General features: G+C 46.6%; 1 protein-coding gene across 3 annotated transcripts in view; it reads left to right on the top strand.

The window, feature by feature from the left end:
- Positions 1 to 16,216, top strand: part of ATXN7L1 (ataxin 7 like 1) — a gene marked incomplete at its 5' end in the record, with an annotated part of 224,256 nt that overhangs the window by 191,491 nt on the left and 16,549 nt on the right. For all 3 annotated transcript variants that reach the window (XM_081101954.1, XM_081101952.1, XM_081101951.1), the window contains 3 exons: positions 2,741 to 2,823; positions 3,669 to 3,925; positions 15,156 to 15,348. In XM_081101954.1, the coding sequence (XP_080958080.1) occupies positions 2,741 to 2,823; positions 3,669 to 3,925; positions 15,156 to 15,348 (533 nt within the window). The remainder of the gene's footprint in view (positions 1 to 2,740; positions 2,824 to 3,668; positions 3,926 to 15,155; positions 15,349 to 16,216) is intronic.

Here is a 16,216-nt window from a genome sequence, read left to right as displayed (position 1 = left end):
TGCTTTTTCCAAAAGACCAAAATAAGCTTTCATAACCATGGGAATTTATCTAATCTTGACAAGGGGGGAAAAAAAAATTATATATATATATATATATATATATATATATATATATATATGTGTGTATATATATATATATATATATTCACCCTGTGGAAAAAAAACTATATCTTCTAGTATGAGCATACTTCTTTTTTCTTTTTTTATAATATTTTTATTGATTCCAGAGAGGAAGGGAGAGGAGGGGTAGATAGAAATATCAATGGTGAGAATCATCGATCGGCTGCCTCCTGCACGCCCCACAATAGGGATCACTGGGGATCCCACACTGGCGATCGAGCCCACAACCTGGGCATGTGCCCTGACCCAGAATTGAACTGTGACCTCCTGGTTCATAGGTGGACACTGAACCACGGAGCCATGCCGGCCAGGCTGAGCATACTTCTTAAGCACCCCAAAAATTTTGGGTCATTTTTATTTCTTACTTCATGTTTATCTGTATTTTAGTTTTTCTATCTTACATCTGTAACTTTTTAAAAAAAATTATTCTTAAAAGTACCTCAGCCCCAAACACTCAAATGACAAAAGCATTATACCCCAAACACCTCCTCTTGTGCTGCTCACCCACGATCAGGAAAGGGAGGTAGAGCCTGGTGTCCCCTGCGTGTGGTGAGCCTCCCTGTGTGGACGGGAGCCCCCGGCGCCTGGCTCTCCTCCGGAATGGGAAGTGGGTGGCAGCCTCCCAGGGAAAACATAGGCCTGGCAGGCACAGTGTCCCCAGGCTGTGGCTCCTTGTAGCAGAAGCATGTCCGGGGCTTCCAGCCTTTACCCCATTCGGCCGTGGTCTGGGGATTTTTTGTCGGCTGTTTGGCTTTGCATTTTGTTGGTTGTTTTGTCTCAGTGGGTCTTTTGCTTCTATCTCGCTTTCACATTTGGCAGCCAGCTCCTGCCCCCAGCCAAACAACCTGCTTAGTTCCAGGCCAACAGGAGGGCTGGTGTGGGCCTGGGCACCGGTCTGACTCCGACAGCCCCAGGGACAGAACTCCCGGCCAGGCTCTCCTGGGTGGGCAGAGAGGACTCCTAGGAAATGGGCATCTCCAGGTCTCGCCATTTCCATTCTTAAAAGTGAAGCTTTAAAAAAAGAAGAAGACGACGACGACGACAAAAGAGAAGGGGGAAGGGCATTTTGATAGCCAACCAGGTCATCTGTCTTGGATATAAGACTGGTTTTGTGGCACACATTATTATTACCACCATCACAACCACCCCATGGTCCCCCAAACCTTTTTTTTTTTTTTAAAGAATAGTTTCTTGATTTTGAAAGAGGAAGGAAGAGGGAGAGAGAGAGAAACACCATTGTGAGAGCAGAACATCCATTGGCTGCCTCCTGCACACCCCTTACCGGAGATCGAGCCCATAACCCGGCGCTTGTGCCCTTGACTGGGAATCGAACTGGCAACCTTTCGGTCCACAAAATGATGCCCAACCAACTGAGCCACACTGGCCAGGGCACCCCCAAACCTTTTTTTAAAAAAATAGAACACATTCATTGAGTATGCTCAGCGTTTACTCCACCACTTTCTGACAGTGTTTCAGGCGAGGTAACTTCTTCTTAGTGTGCAGCTATTCAGGGTTCTTAAGGACACCACCAAATTCATAGCACTTCCCTCACCCACCCCAGCATTCTCCCTGCACGCCCAGGAGAGCTGTGTCATTCCTGCTCTGCAGGAGGCAGGTGATTGCTGGGCGCCTGCCAGAAACAGGAGGCACCTGGGGGGTGGAACTTTAAAGCCTACAGGGAGGGTCCTCAAGCGGTTGCCTGCCCTCATTTTCCTGGGGAGGAGAGCATTTCTGTGATCCAGAGGGGAGAAAGGATCCAAAATGGGCCGAGAAAGTTGCTTAGAAGCAAACTCCCAACATGACCCCTCCACAGTCCAGTGGGAAGGCAGGCGGTGGGGAAAGCCTGGCCTCCCTGCAGCCACCCCATTTGCAGCAACAGGCCTGTGCCGGGACACAGCAGGCTGAGGCTGCGAGACTGGCAGGCTCTGCCCTCACTGCACCTTTCCGTTTAGATCTACGAAAGGCACACACCCAGACTTCTCCCCTGCCCCTGCCTAGGGCACGGCCAAAGTGTTCCTGAATCAGGTCAGCTGTTTTTCTGGCCCACAAGGCTGTCTGGGAAGCCTTGTGCTGCGCACCCTGCAAAGCAGGAGAGGGCAGGGTCACTCCTGACAGGTCAGGGAACACTCTCCGCCTAAATGGCCAAAGCCAGCAGGAAGGCAGGTGGGGCTGGGGACTTGTGACGCGCTCTTGGAACCGCCCAGGAAAGAAAAAGTGGCCCTCGGGCCTCAGGTGGCTCTCCCTGGTCTGCTGTTAGCCACGCCCAAAGGGCCAAGAACCTGGAGAAGCTTTTCCAGTGAAATACAGTGTAAGAGCCGGAGGGCTCCTCCTCCCCAGTGCCCGCCCCACCCCCTGCCCTGTGCCTTGTACTGCGGTCCCCCATCCCTACGAAGCTGGCTGGCCTAGGGGACTCTGGGTTCAGAGGGGTGCACCATGTTCCCCTGAGCGGTTTCTTGAAGCATTTTAGCAGTCGGTGGAAAAAAAAAAAAAAAAAAAAAAACAGATTGCCTGACAACGTCTCACTTGTTGGTGCAAATGTGCATTTTTTAAATGTAGTCTTAATGCCAAATCCTATTTAGTCTCCTTTTTTCTTATATTTTTTGTTTGTTTCTTAAACCAGAGAGAGAATTTGACCCAAATAAACACTGTGGAGTATTGGATCCCGAGACAAAGAAACCTTGCACAAGATCCCTCACCTGCAAGGTATTTCTCTTTCCATAAAAAATACTTCCTGCTCTCGCTGGGGCCTTTGTCGAAATGTTTGCATGCCACTCTCTGCACACCGCAGGGTGTGGAACCTAGACATGACCCCCAGCTGTTCTTTGTAAGGGAAATGCTTTCTTCTCTTCCATGGTAGCGGAGTGCCTGCCTCAAGCTGGCTGGCTTTTTAAGAAGGGAAAGAAAAAAAAAAAAGGCTTCCCCTGTTACTTGTGAGGCCAGACAGTAAATTGTATTTATAGGCACTCTCAGGCGGTTCTGAGCCCTGCTACGTTTTAATGTATGCAGGAGCGGCGGCGGCAGCGGCGGCGGCGCCCTGAAAGCCAGTCCTGCCGCGCCCCCGAGCCGGCCACACCGGGGTGGCCAGGGGCACAGCTGACCGAAGGCGGCGGCTGCCGCTAGGCAGCCCCAGCCGCATGTTTCATACTGAACTGCTAGTGCTTCTTGGGGTCGAGGCTGTGGCCCTCTCTGCTTGGTGGCTCTGTGTGCCTGGGCCACCGCAAGCCTCCCACCTGCACCTGGATTAACTCTAGACTCTCTCACGCTGGCCTTTCATCCGAGGGGCTCTCCTGGGCTCTGCGCTGAAGCTTGTCATCCTATGCCATTTTTTGGAGGAAGCTCTGGCTTTTTGACACCAGGAGAGTAGAGCATGGTTGCATCTGTGTGGTCTCTGCCTCTTCCCAGCCACAGAACGGGAGCTGTTGCCTTGAAGTTGACTTTTCAAGCACCTCCAAATTCCCATGAATTGCTGTGTCTGAGATGGAGGGCCCCGGGAAGCAGGTGTATGTGCTGATCAAAGAGGCTGTGCTTTTCATCTCTCTTCTCCTCAGACACATTCGCTAAGCCATCGGAGGGCAGTCCCGGGCAGGAAAAAGCAATTTGACCTCCTTCTGGCGGAACACAAAGCCAGGTCCCGAGAAAAAGAAGTTAAAGATAAAGAGCATCTTCTGACTGCAGCGAGGGAAGTTCTTCCAAACCAATCTGGGCCGGCACAGGACCCTCTGCCAGGATCTTCAGGGAGCTCTGGGCCAGAACCTAAAGTCACATCCCCTGCAAAATCCAGGCCACCTAACTCTGTGCTTCCTAGGTAAGTCCCCTCCCCCACCCCCACCCCTCACCCCCCGGTGGTGATAGAGGCCCAGAGTCCTTGGTCAAGTGGCTGCCTTGCTGGGTTGTGTGTGCCCTGATCACGTGTTAAATGGAAGCCGTCATACCTGCCTCGTAAGGCGATTGTGCACTTTAAATGAGATAATGGGCATAAGGGGCTCGGCCATAGTGTTCAGCGGATTTTACTGCTGTCATCATTGCCATCATTTTCTTCATCATCACCCTTCATAGCAGATCTCTATCAGACACGAGTGAGCTGAAAAGAAATACCTGGATGGCACATCAGCCACCAGGCTGCTCTCCGGGCTGCCTGGGTGGTTAGCTTAGCTGGAGATTCCTGGAGCAGAGAGTGCGGAAAACCTGGGTGGACATGGGTATCGGCACATGTAGGAGCCCGTCTGACACACGTTACTTTGTGAATTTTTACCTCCAACCCTCCAATGACCCAGGCAAAGGGGAAAATGGCATAACAGAGGCTTTTTGCTCTGCATTTTCCTGCACGCTCAGAAAGCTGAGCCACCTGTCTGTGGCTTTATTTCGTTGTCCTGGAAAGAAAGGAAAGAACAGGAAAGAGAATTAGAACCCATTTGGATTAAAGGTGCTTTAAAATCCACACGTGTGTTTAGAATGCCACCCTGAGCAGCAGACCACCTTCCAGGTAATAGGACAGGGAACCCTCGTTCAGAAATATTAAGCACGGGGGTACAGAGATGATGAATGAAACTAGGTTCTGCTTTTCAAGAATTTCATTTAGAAGTTGAGATAAGACTCAAATGTTCATAAAGTCATGAAAAGGAAGCATTAATGATACCAGGTGAGGGGTACAGGCCCTGGTGTTGCTTGATAATTTTTAGTGCATTCTGTGTGCGTCCGACAGGGTCCAGTCAGCGAGTGGGCTGTGAGAGTGGGGTGTAACAGAAGGGGAAGGAGTTGCTTCTTAAAGCAGCAGCAGATACTCGGTGGCAGTTGCTGCTGATCTGCCAGCTTCTCACCCTCAAGCCTTCCACGTTGGGACCAGCCTGACCCAGTTTGACGGTCAGAGTCCCTCTGTAGGAACAGCCGGCCTCAGCCTCCGGATTCAGAGGGAGTCACAGCCCTCACGCATTTCCATCACAACCGTTGTCGTGTGTTGTCATCCATTTCCATGCCCTTTCCTTGCCGCCTCGCATTTTACGTGATCCTTTTGTGATTGCTTCTGAGCGTGGTGCGGGGTGTTGGTGAAGGGGGTTACCCTTGCTTGAGAGTTGAGGAGGCAGTCCTGTTCCAAACTTCTGGGGAGGGAGGGCTTTGGTTCTGCCTACAGTGACTTTCAAACTTCTTTGGGACTGCAGAACTTTTTCATCCCCACCAAACTTTACATGGTCCCCATAGAGAAGCAGACCTGCCTCCGCCGAAAGCCAGCACAGCCCTGCTCTCATCACTCATGTTCCCAGAGCCTGCTGACCCCCTGACCTTCTGAGGGATCACCTCGTGTTCCCCAGGGACCCCAGGGAACCCAGTTCGAACACCCTCTCTAATATACACTTTTGACAGCTGGAGGCACTTCTCACCCAAGCAGTGGTACCCGATGAACCGAGAAGCCAGGGGGCAGCCGTTAAAAATATAAAGCAAGCACTGGAGCCTTAGTAGTTTTGTTTCCTGTCCCTTCCTGGCTAGAGAAATGCAGGTTTACGAGTTCTCTTCCGGAAGCAGAAAGAAGAGTGAGGTTAATCAGCAAAAGGGATGTCTCTGAAAGGAAGAGGGAGGCACAGGAGAGCATTACAAATGTTGCTAACAATAATTTTTGAGGATGCTTTTCAAGTTTGGCATAGAAACCAAAAAACTCAGGGTGGCCTCTGGTCCAATGTCAATGAGGAATGACACCCTCTTCCACTTGTTTTACAGTAGGATGAAACACCCCCCCTTGCAATCAGAGATGTAAAAAGCATGATCAGAATTTAATGTTATAATCACATAAAACTTAAAACATTTATTTTACTCATGTTACTATATATATTTCAATTACACTAATTATCTACAATGGGCCAAAAAAATATTACACATACATGGAATTATCGTAATCCCTTCCCAATCATGAATTCCTTTTCTTGGAAACATTAGCGTGTGTGAATGTATTTCTTACATATCGTTTTGATAACCTTGAAAATATTTCAGCTTTCACATTCTTGAAATGCAACCCATTCTTGTCAGGCGTTTCTAAAAAGGAACTTGGGTCTAGAATGGGAGAAGTTAACGTTAGAGAACACGGGTCGGAACAGGATTGGAAGCGCATACCTCAACTCCATGTTTACTGACGAGGTGAGTGTGGCCATGTTTCTTAGTCTCTGTAGCCTCAGCTTGCTCATCTGTGGAATGGAGCTGGGGAGGACTTTGTGAGGTGAAGTGCCACGCTCTATAATAAGTGCTGCACTGATGGCCGCTGTTAGTAAGTGGTGGGAAAGCAGTGTGAGTAAACACAGTCCTTGGTGGGACCTGATTTCCACTTGCCCGTCCCCCTGCCCTCTGTCCCCCAACCTGGGGGCCCTGAAATGGCATATCCATCTGCTCTGTTTCTTTGTCCCCAACTCTAAGGAAACAGATTACTTGCCCCAAAGAGCCCAAGGGCTATGGATGACCAGCCCAGCCCTACTATCAGGACTCTGTTGGAAAAGGGGAGGAGGGCAGAGAGTCAAACTGGGCTCTGACCCCGGGGAGGGAGGGGGAAAGCTCAGCTATGGAAGCCAGTACTGACAAAATCTGGGCACATTCCCCTCTGTCTTGAGAAAGCTCACACATCTAATCTTAAAGCATAAAATGGCAAAATCCATTGAATTTTAGACTGACAAGGGGCAGTGGGCAAAGAGGCAGAAGGTCCTAGATGCCTGAAAAAGGACAGAGTGAAAGCAACTTCAGTATGACTAATCAGGATAGTGTTATTGCCAAATGATAAGCCATTTCTCTCCTTGACTTATATTTGTCCCTGCGCTTTTTCTACATTCATTTCTCAATATGGGGAGGCTTTGAAGTCTCATTTCCACCTCTTATTAGCTCTGCAAGCAATTTCCTCATCTGAGAAATGTAGATAATAGTTAAATGCGCAAAGGCAGTGGGTAACCTGGATGAGAAAGTGTATGTGACATGCCTCGCACATCATAGGGACCTGATTAAAGTCATTACCTGTGCTCTCTTCCCCGAAGCACTCAGACGGGCTGGTGCCCACGCTTCCTCACCGTGGTGGGGCGAAGACTTCCTTCAGTTTCCCTGAGTGGAACTGAACAGGGACCATCACCGCATACATTGTCTTTAAACCAAATTGGAAAGTGGAGAGGGGAGGGATGAGGTGGTGTGGAAGGAGGAAAGGTGGATGGCAGCCTAGCAAACTTGAGTGACTTTTTTTTTTAATGTTTTTTTTTTTTTTTTTTTTTTTTTTTTATAGAGAGGAAGGGAGAGAGATAGAGAGTCAGAAACATCGATGAAAGAGAATCATCGATCAGCTGCCTCCTGCACATCCCCTATTGGGGATATGCCCGCAACCCAGGTACATGCCCTTGACCGGAATCGAACCCGGGACCTCTCAGTCCGCAGGCCGACGCTCTATCCACTGAGCCAAACCGGTTTCGGCTTTAATGTATTTTTTTAATGTATTGTTTTTTTTCAGAGAGAGAGGAAGGGAGAGAGATAGAGATAGAAACATCAGTCAGCATGCCTCCTGCATGCCCCCGACTGGGGACCGAGGCCAAAACCTAGGCGTGAGCCCTGACGGGGAATCGAACCAGCAATCTCTTGGTGCATGGGATGATGCTCAGTCCACTGAGCCACACCGGCTGCGCTTGAGTGGGTTTTTCAACACCTTCTCATGACTCCTTGCCCCATTCCTCATCACTTCTCACCAAGCCGTGGTTTTTCTGAGACACGGGCTGGTTCCAGGGAACTCCTTCCCTCCAGGTTCCACCCTGGAGTGCAGTGATCAGAAAGGGGAGGTCTTGAAAGCATCTACCATTCTGTCATCGCCAAGAGGGTGCATGCATCCTGAATGATACAAGCCGGAAAAGAAATAGATTCAGCTCTCCTCTCGGTGTGCCTGTATACATGTGTGCCTTTATACATGTGTGCCTGTGTACACATGTGCACACCATTATTCACAGGTTTCTGTCTTTGTCCTCTGAGCTGATTTTGCTCTAACACAGAGTTTCCATGCTTATCTTTATTCTCCAGTATTCTCCCCTTATCTCCTCTCTTTTACCTGACAACTGGAACTTACTATTGAGTGTTTCAACCTTTTTTCTCTCTCTCTTCTTTGGATTAAGGAAAGGTTTATTGATCAAGAAGGTGCCAACCAAGAAGATGGGAGCCCTAGTGATACCTCAAATTCATCTTAAGATAGCACCGAGTTCGGGCTTTTATATCAAGGGGTAGGGAAACGGGAGTGGCAAGAGGTAATTGACCACCACAGGCATCTGGGCAGTAGGGTCTGAGGAAGATTGTGCTGGTTGCTGTGAGTCCAGTCTCCGTCTAAGAGTTTCTGCAAATCATCGACAAACAACACACACCTTACCTCCTCAAGCCGCATACACAGTTCCTGCAGTGATAAGCAGGTCTATATGCCAGACTAAGCAGAAGCTGTGAGCCAGAAGGCCATGGGGGCCACGCAGGCTTGGACAGGTGGAGTCAGGGAGGCTGAGCATTGCACTCTCTACAGCTACTACCCCTTTTGTGTAATTTATTCCTCAATATTGAGGGAAATAGGGGAACCAAGTCAAGGTTCAATTAAGAGGGAAGATGAGCTTTTTAAGATGGAGTCAGATCTGTCTGCCAGTGTGCCCCATTTATCTGGTTCTTACAATCTCACATGCTCACCTCTCCCATAATGGTCCCTAAGCCTTAGGGGGGGCATTCTGAGTGTTCAGTTTAAGCAAAGAACAAGGCTTAACTTTTATTACTGTGTCCCCCGGGACCCAAACTATGATGCGTTGGCCACTGCACAAACACTTCCCCGTTCAGCTAACAAGTAATTGAAAGCCATCCTGTTGTTTAAGGACCCACATGCCAAGGACTCTGCAGTGGTCTGTTCGAGTCATAGAGTTTAGGCAGTAGGACAGGCCAAACAACTGACTATATGGGTTAAATTCCCTAAGAATTACTAGGCATCAGGTGCTCAGGTCAACGGTCTGTGTGGCTGACACCACATCAGTCACTGCGATTGTTGAAGGATGGGTTGTGGTGCTTTCTCTGAAGTGTACATTGTGTCGAACAAAACAAAACCCAAAAGACAAAGGTGTATTATAGTTCCTATTGAAACAGTTTTATTTCTATAATCACCCCCATTTTTACCAAAGATAGCCAAATTGAGACTCATTTTTCTGCCGAATAAGTCTCGTTTCAATAAACGTGGCCTGATGATTTGTGTAAGTTCAGCAAGAATAGTAATTAGCCCTATAGGCCTCCTTAAATCTGCTTAGCTGGAATTTCCCTAAGGAATCTTCAGACTGAACTTTAGCCTCACAAGGCTAGAAGCCAGGCTGCGTACTTGCCATCGGATTTTGTCCGCAGTACCTACAGGTTTTGGTGAATCCTCTCTTCTCAAAGTCCCCAACATACCCTGAGGTTCTTTCCTTGCATGTCCCAGGAAGCAGTCTTTGTTCCTCACCCGGAAAGCCTGCTGTGAACCATGTAAACTGAGTACCAGGCTGTTTTCCCAAAGGGGCTTTTCTTGGCTTCCCAAGTCAATCTTAACTCCTCAAAGCTTTCTGGCCCAAGTCTATGCTGCCTCCCTCACACATGATGCTCTCGTCAAAGCCTTGGTAATAAAACCAATCTAATAGATTCTTATTGAACTTATGCAAGTAATCACATTGCCATGAAAATAAAAATACTCCTCATTGTATTCTGGAGGGATCAAGCAGTGAGAAACAATAAATGCTTCAATTCTGCTGACAGAGGTATAATTTACCAAATTGCTAAGTCATAGGTAAACAAGTTTTCCCTTTATCTAGAAAACAAACCCCAAAAAAAAGATTTAAAAAATCAGCAATGTCAAACAAAAAGTCATAACAAGTATAACCATTCTCACTAGCAATGGGCTATTTGTTGGGGTTTTTTTTAATAGCCATTCTGACAGGTATAAGGTGATATCTCATTGTGGCTTTAATTTGCATTTTTCTGATGATTAGTGACATTGAGCATCTTTTTATGTCTATTCCTCATCTGTATGTCCTCTTTGGAGAAGTGTCTATTCATGTCTTCTACCCAGTTTTCAATCGGATTGTTTATTTTTTGGTGTTGAAATGTATGAATTCTTTATAAATTTTGGATATTAACCCTTTATTTAATGTATCATTGGCGAACATGCTCTCCCATTCAGTGGGTTGTCTTTTCATTTTGTTAATGGTTTCCTTTGCTTTGCAAAAAATTTTTAGCTTGACATTGTCCCATTTATTTATTTGCAGAAAAGCTAGTCTTAATAAATGCTTAAAGTATTAGGACATTTCTAATCTCATGAGATAAGAAGTCCAGAGGTGAAAGGGCACCAGTCCCCAGAGATCAGGAGTTGGCTCAGTTTCTCTGCTCTTTTTCCAACCCCCACTCTTCGCTCTCCAAAGTCCAGAGCAAGATGGTTGCAGCAGTTTCAGGCACAGCCAGGTGAAACAAGACCCAGTGAAGGTAGAAACCACCTTTTCCTTGTGTCTTTTTTTTTTCCAGAGAGGAAGGGAGAGGGAGAGAGAGATAGAAACATCAGTGATGAGAGAGAATCATTGATTGGCTGCCTCCTGCATGCCCCACACTGGGGATCAAGCCCAAAACTCGGAATGTGCCCTGAGCGGGAATTGAACCATGACCTCCTGGTTCATAGGTCGATGCTCAACCACTGAGCCATGCCAGCCCGGGCCAGGATTCTTATGATAGAGTCCCAGAAGTGAGATCACTGGATCAAATGGCAGTTCCATTTTTAATTTTTTGAGGAAACACCATACTGTTTTCCATAGTAGCTACACTAGTGTGCATCTCCACCAGCAGTGCACTAGGGTTCCCTTTTCTCCACATCCTCGCCAGCGCTTATCATTTGTTGATTTGTTGATGGTAGCCATTCTGACAGGTACGAGGTGATACCTCATTGTCATTTAAATTTGCATCTCTGATGATTAATGACCTTGAGCTTTTTTCATATGTCTCTTGGCCATCTGTATGTCCTCTTTGGAGAAGTTTCTATTTAGATCCTTTGCCCATTACAAAGCTAAGATCTGGAAATAGCCCAAATGCCCATCAATTTGAGTGGATAAAAAAGATGTGGTGCCCTGGCCAGTGTTCTCAGTGGTTAGAGCATTGGCCTGTGCACCAAAGGGTCTAGGGTTCAATTCCCAGTTAAGGTTACATACCTGGGTTGCAGGTTCGATCCCTGGTCCCAATGGGGGTGCACCAGGGCCTCATGAGGGAGGCAACCAATCGATGTGATAGACAAATCGATGTTTCTCTCTCTCCCTTCCATTCTCTCTAAAAAAATTTCCTTGGGTGAGGATTAACAACAACAACAAAAAAATTTGGTACGTTTACACAATGGGATACTATGCAGTTGTAAAAAAGAAGGATCTCTTATCCTTTGAGACAGCATGGAGGGAGGTGGAGAATATTATGCTAAGCCAGTCCAAGAAAGACAAATATCACATGATCTCACTTATATGTGGAATCTAATGAACAAAATAAATTGACAAACAGAATAGATCCTGAGACATAGAAGCATGCAACAATGTGAGGAATTTGGGGGGGGGAAGGGCATAGTACGGGAAGAGATTAACCAAACAACTTATATGCATAACCCATGTACACAGACAGTAGTTCAGTGAAGGCCTGGGGCAGGGATGGGAGCGGGATGGAGGGGCTCATTGGGAGGGTGGGGGAGGAGGAAGAGGGATATCTGTAATACTTTCAACAATAAAGATATTTTTTTAAGTAAAGATAATTTCCTATGTAATTATGCTGTTATTACACTTAACAAAATCCAGCTGACTTATAGCTCCTTCAGGGCAGGGAGGTCCTATCATGTTGGGGAAGGCTTCAAAAAGAGCCTACTAGGGACTCTTTCCCCTCCCAACATGGGAGTCTGTGCTGTGAGATTCTTTCCCCTTCCCCGCGTGGGAGTCTGTGCTTGTTCTTCAGTAAATTTCCACCTTTGCTATACCATCTTCCATCCGTGGATTCGTTCTTCGACTCTGATGGACAAAGAATCTAGGGAACCATCCTGCCCAGGGGAGCACCGCGTTTTCCAGTCCCAAAATCCCGTAGCGGAAGCATATCTGTCTTCTGTTTCTCTGAACTTGTAAAAGGTTCACCATTAGACTGCATATGCTGAATTGGAACTTTTTGTTGTTTCTGAATAAACCCATTTTTGCTGGAGAAATATCTGGCTATCTATTTGTTAAAGGGCAACAAGTTAAATAAAACTCTACAGCTTTTAGAATGTTAAAAAAGAAGAAGAAGAAGAAGAGCCTACAAGAAGTTTGGAAACAACTTAAATATCCATCAATAGACTAGTTAAGTAAATTGAGATATAGCCATACTGGAGAATACTGGGGAATATTTAAAAATATGACATAGTTCTAAACATGGAAATATTTCTACATTATCACTAGTTGTTGTTTTTTTTAAAGTGTAGCCCTGGCCAGTGTGCTCAGTGGTTAGGGTGTCAACCCCCGAACCAAAGTGTTGTGGGTTCAATTCCAAGTCAAGGGTATGTACCTGGGTTGCAGGTTTGATCCCCAGCCCCTGTTGGGGACTTGCAAGAGGTAACCAATCAATGTGTCTCTTTCACATCTCTCTCTCTCTCTCTCTCTCTCTCTCTCTCTCTCTCTCTCTCTCTCTTCTCTCTCTCTCTCCTCTCTCTCAATGAAAAAATATCCTCCCTCCCTCCCTTCCACTCCATCTAAAAATCAATGGAAAAAATATCCTTGGGTGAAGATTAACAGAACAAAAACCATGTCTCAAAATAGTATGTACAGTGTGGCCCAATTCTTGCTTAAAAATGCATGTGCCTGTGTATGCACAGTAAAGAAGTCTGGAAGGATATAAATCTGAATGGTAATAGCACTTGATCTTGAGTGGCAGGATTATGGATGCTGTTTTCTTTCTTTATACATTTCACCAAAAACGTTTTACTATTTGGGCCTTTGGCTATAAACAGGCAATAGAGTAGGTGCCCCTTCTGATACAGGAGAGTAGGTATCGGGGAATGCAGCCGGGGAGATGTGGTCTTTGGACTGTAGACTTGTAACATGCAAAGTGCCTGGCATCTTTGTTTTATAAGTATGGGAAGGTAATAGTCAATAATAAACTGTCATACTAATGGAGTTCTTGTAATAACACTGAAAAACTACCTGTGGCTTTCTTTGGGGGATCTTTAGGTTTGTTTGTTTTTTATTGTGGTAAAATATACATAACAAAATTTACCATTTTATTTCTAAGTGTACAGTTTAGTAGCATTAAGTACATTCACATTGTGGTACAACCATCACCACCATCTCCAGAACTTTTCATCATTCCATACTGAATCTCTGTACTCATTAAACACAAACTCCCCAATCCCCTCCACCCCCAGTGCCTGGTAACCACTATTCTCCTTTCTGTCTCTATGGATTGGACTATTCTAGGTACCTCATAGAAGTGGAATCATACGTTTGTCCTTTGTGATTGGATTATTTCCCTTAGCATAATGTCTTCATGGTTCATCCATGTTGTAGCAGGTATCAGTATTTCATTGTTTTTTTTAAGTCTTAACTAATATTTTGTATGGATATACCATATTTTGTTTATCCATTTGCCTATTGATGGCCATTTGGCTTGTTTCCACCTTTGTGGCTTTGTTTTTAAATGACTATGCTTTCGGGATCTGGTTTGAACTCAGGTATTTCACACCTAGAAAGATTCTGTAGCACAGAGAATCCAGAGAGAGAATGAAGGAGAGGGAGACAGAGCAACAGTGCTGCTTCATGTGACTTGAAGGGGCAGCTTTCAAAGAAGAATGCAGAAAACCAGTAATTTTAAGGATCTTGATTTTTTTCTCCAAAAATTCTTTTTCTCCCTATCTTTCTCCTGTGTCAGTCACCTAATGAAAGTAGAGAAGCAGTAAAAACAACTGACAACTAACTTGGACTCTTTCTCTTCTAACTCTTCTGATGTGATGTGTTTGTTTTGTTTTGTTTTTTACTGCTCAGTAAGCATGTAGTTCTATCTCTTAATGTGACATTGCTTTTCTATGAGCTTAGCTATAATTTAGATGAGTTCTGTTGGATTATTTATACACATGGAATTCATGTATTCCTTCATTGAGAAACATATTTCTTCAACATCAACTATGAGCCAACTGTGCCAGCAGGAGGATCTAATGCCTTGTCGAAAATTAAACGTTCAGCCCAGCTGACATGGCTCAGTGGTTGAGCGTTAACCTATGAACCAGGAGATCATGGTTCAATTCCCGGTCAGGACATGTGCCCGGGTTGTGGGCTCGATCCTCAGTGTGGGACATGCAGGAGGCTGCTGATCAATGATTCTCTCTCATCACTGATGCTTCTCTCTCTCCCTCTCCCTTCCTCTCTGTAATCAATAAAAATATTTTTTAATGTAAACGTTCATTCTCAGGAGATACAATTAAACTCTGTAGCATATTAAGACATTATTAATACCTTAATAATATTAATATAAATACTAAGAAACTGACCTGGCTGTGGGGTAAGGGACTTGTGGCCCCTCATTGGGACAATCGTTTTTCCTGCCAGTATGTTAACAATCTCATAAAGCCAGAGTTTAGTAGCAAAAAAAAAAAAAAAAGTGTTTGTAGGGCTGTCTTTTGTCATGATTGTCAGTTGGTTTGAACTTGTTTACCGGGTTGACCTTCCTGTCAAGTTCCACCTTCAAGGAGAAGCAACTACATGGCAAGTACAGATAACTTCCATGCAAGTGGTGGAACGGTTATGACTGACCTCGCAGAAGACTGTGCCGCGTCACTGTATTTCACGTTCCGCCGGCACTGTGGCCTTTCCCCTGGTGCCCCGATTCAAGCAGGCCACAGCCTCGGCCCCACCAGAGCTGTGGAGAGCTGGTCGCTGCTGACCTCAGCCTGAATGTTCCCCTGGTGCCCGTCTGCCCCTGCCCTGGAAAGGCCGCTTGGGCTGCCTCCTGCGCTCTGCTCGGGGCGCTCTGCTACCTCAGAAGGGCTTATTCTGTGTGTTCTCTCTTGCCCTTAGACCATCATCTGCAAATAGCATAAGCAGCACCACATCTTCAAACCACAGCGGCTGCGCTCCGGAAGCCCCTGTGCCCCCCGCTGCAGGTGACCTCGCCAGCCGACTGTCAAGTGATGAAGGGGAGATGGATGGTGCCGACGAATCCGAGAAGTTAGACTGTCAGTTCTCCACCCACCACCCTAGACCTCTTGCGGTAGGCCACCGGGCATCTCCCTCCGTGCATTTCCCTTGTGCTTCGTGGGCATGTAGGCGATGGTGTCAGGGGGCACACATTCCTCAGGGGAGGGATTCGGGACAGTGTTTTATGGGAAGGCTTAACCTGAGATTGAATGATTGCCTTAGAAATACCCTTGAAAATCACAGAAAGAAAGGGTCCCTGGCAGATTATAACCCTTTAAACACCTGAGTGTGTGTGGCCCACCTTGAAGCATTCGTGCTTCAGGAGTGGTGTTTATGTGAGCGCACCGGGAGGCGGGCCTTCTGGCTTTGCCCATCGAAGAACGGAGCCTCTGATTTCAGGAGTCAGTCTAGCTCACCTGCGTCGAGAACCGTCTGTCGTAGCAGCGCCAGGTGCCAGCCCTAGCTGGTTGTCTCCCCTGTTGGTTCTGAGTTTTATTGTTATTAGTAAGTGTGTCCATATGGCACTGGTACTGAGTGTGTGTGTGTGTGTGTGTGTGTAAGGAAAGGGGGAGGCATTTCACGTCGGTGTGATTGCTGATAAACAGAAAGGTCCGTTTCTTCCCAATCCTTGAAGGAGTCCACTTTAACAACTCAGATCATCGAAATCGAGGTGGGGAACATAAGGAGGCAGGAGCTGGAGGCAGGAGCTGGAGGCTTGCCTGTGTTTGCCGTGCGAGCACCTGAGAAGGAGATTCCTGGTGCTGCCTTCTCTGAGCTGAATGCAAGGGGCCTGGAACACAGGGCCCATGGCCGGTCTCCTCTGGGGCCAGCAGGATTCCTGTAGCAATGGTTTTGACTCTTCCTAGAGCTCAGGGGCTGTGTAGGTGAAATCAGCCTGCATCGAGATAGAGCGACTCCTTCTTGCCTCCTGTCGGTGAGAG

Source organism: Myotis nattereri (assembly GCF_964212035.1).
Source record: "Myotis nattereri genome assembly, chromosome: 11".
NCBI classification, from domain to species: Eukaryota; Metazoa; Chordata; class Mammalia; order Chiroptera; family Vespertilionidae; genus Myotis; species Myotis nattereri.
The sequence above is the reverse complement of the archived record's forward strand: the minus strand, read 5'-3'. Positions and strand labels throughout refer to the sequence as shown.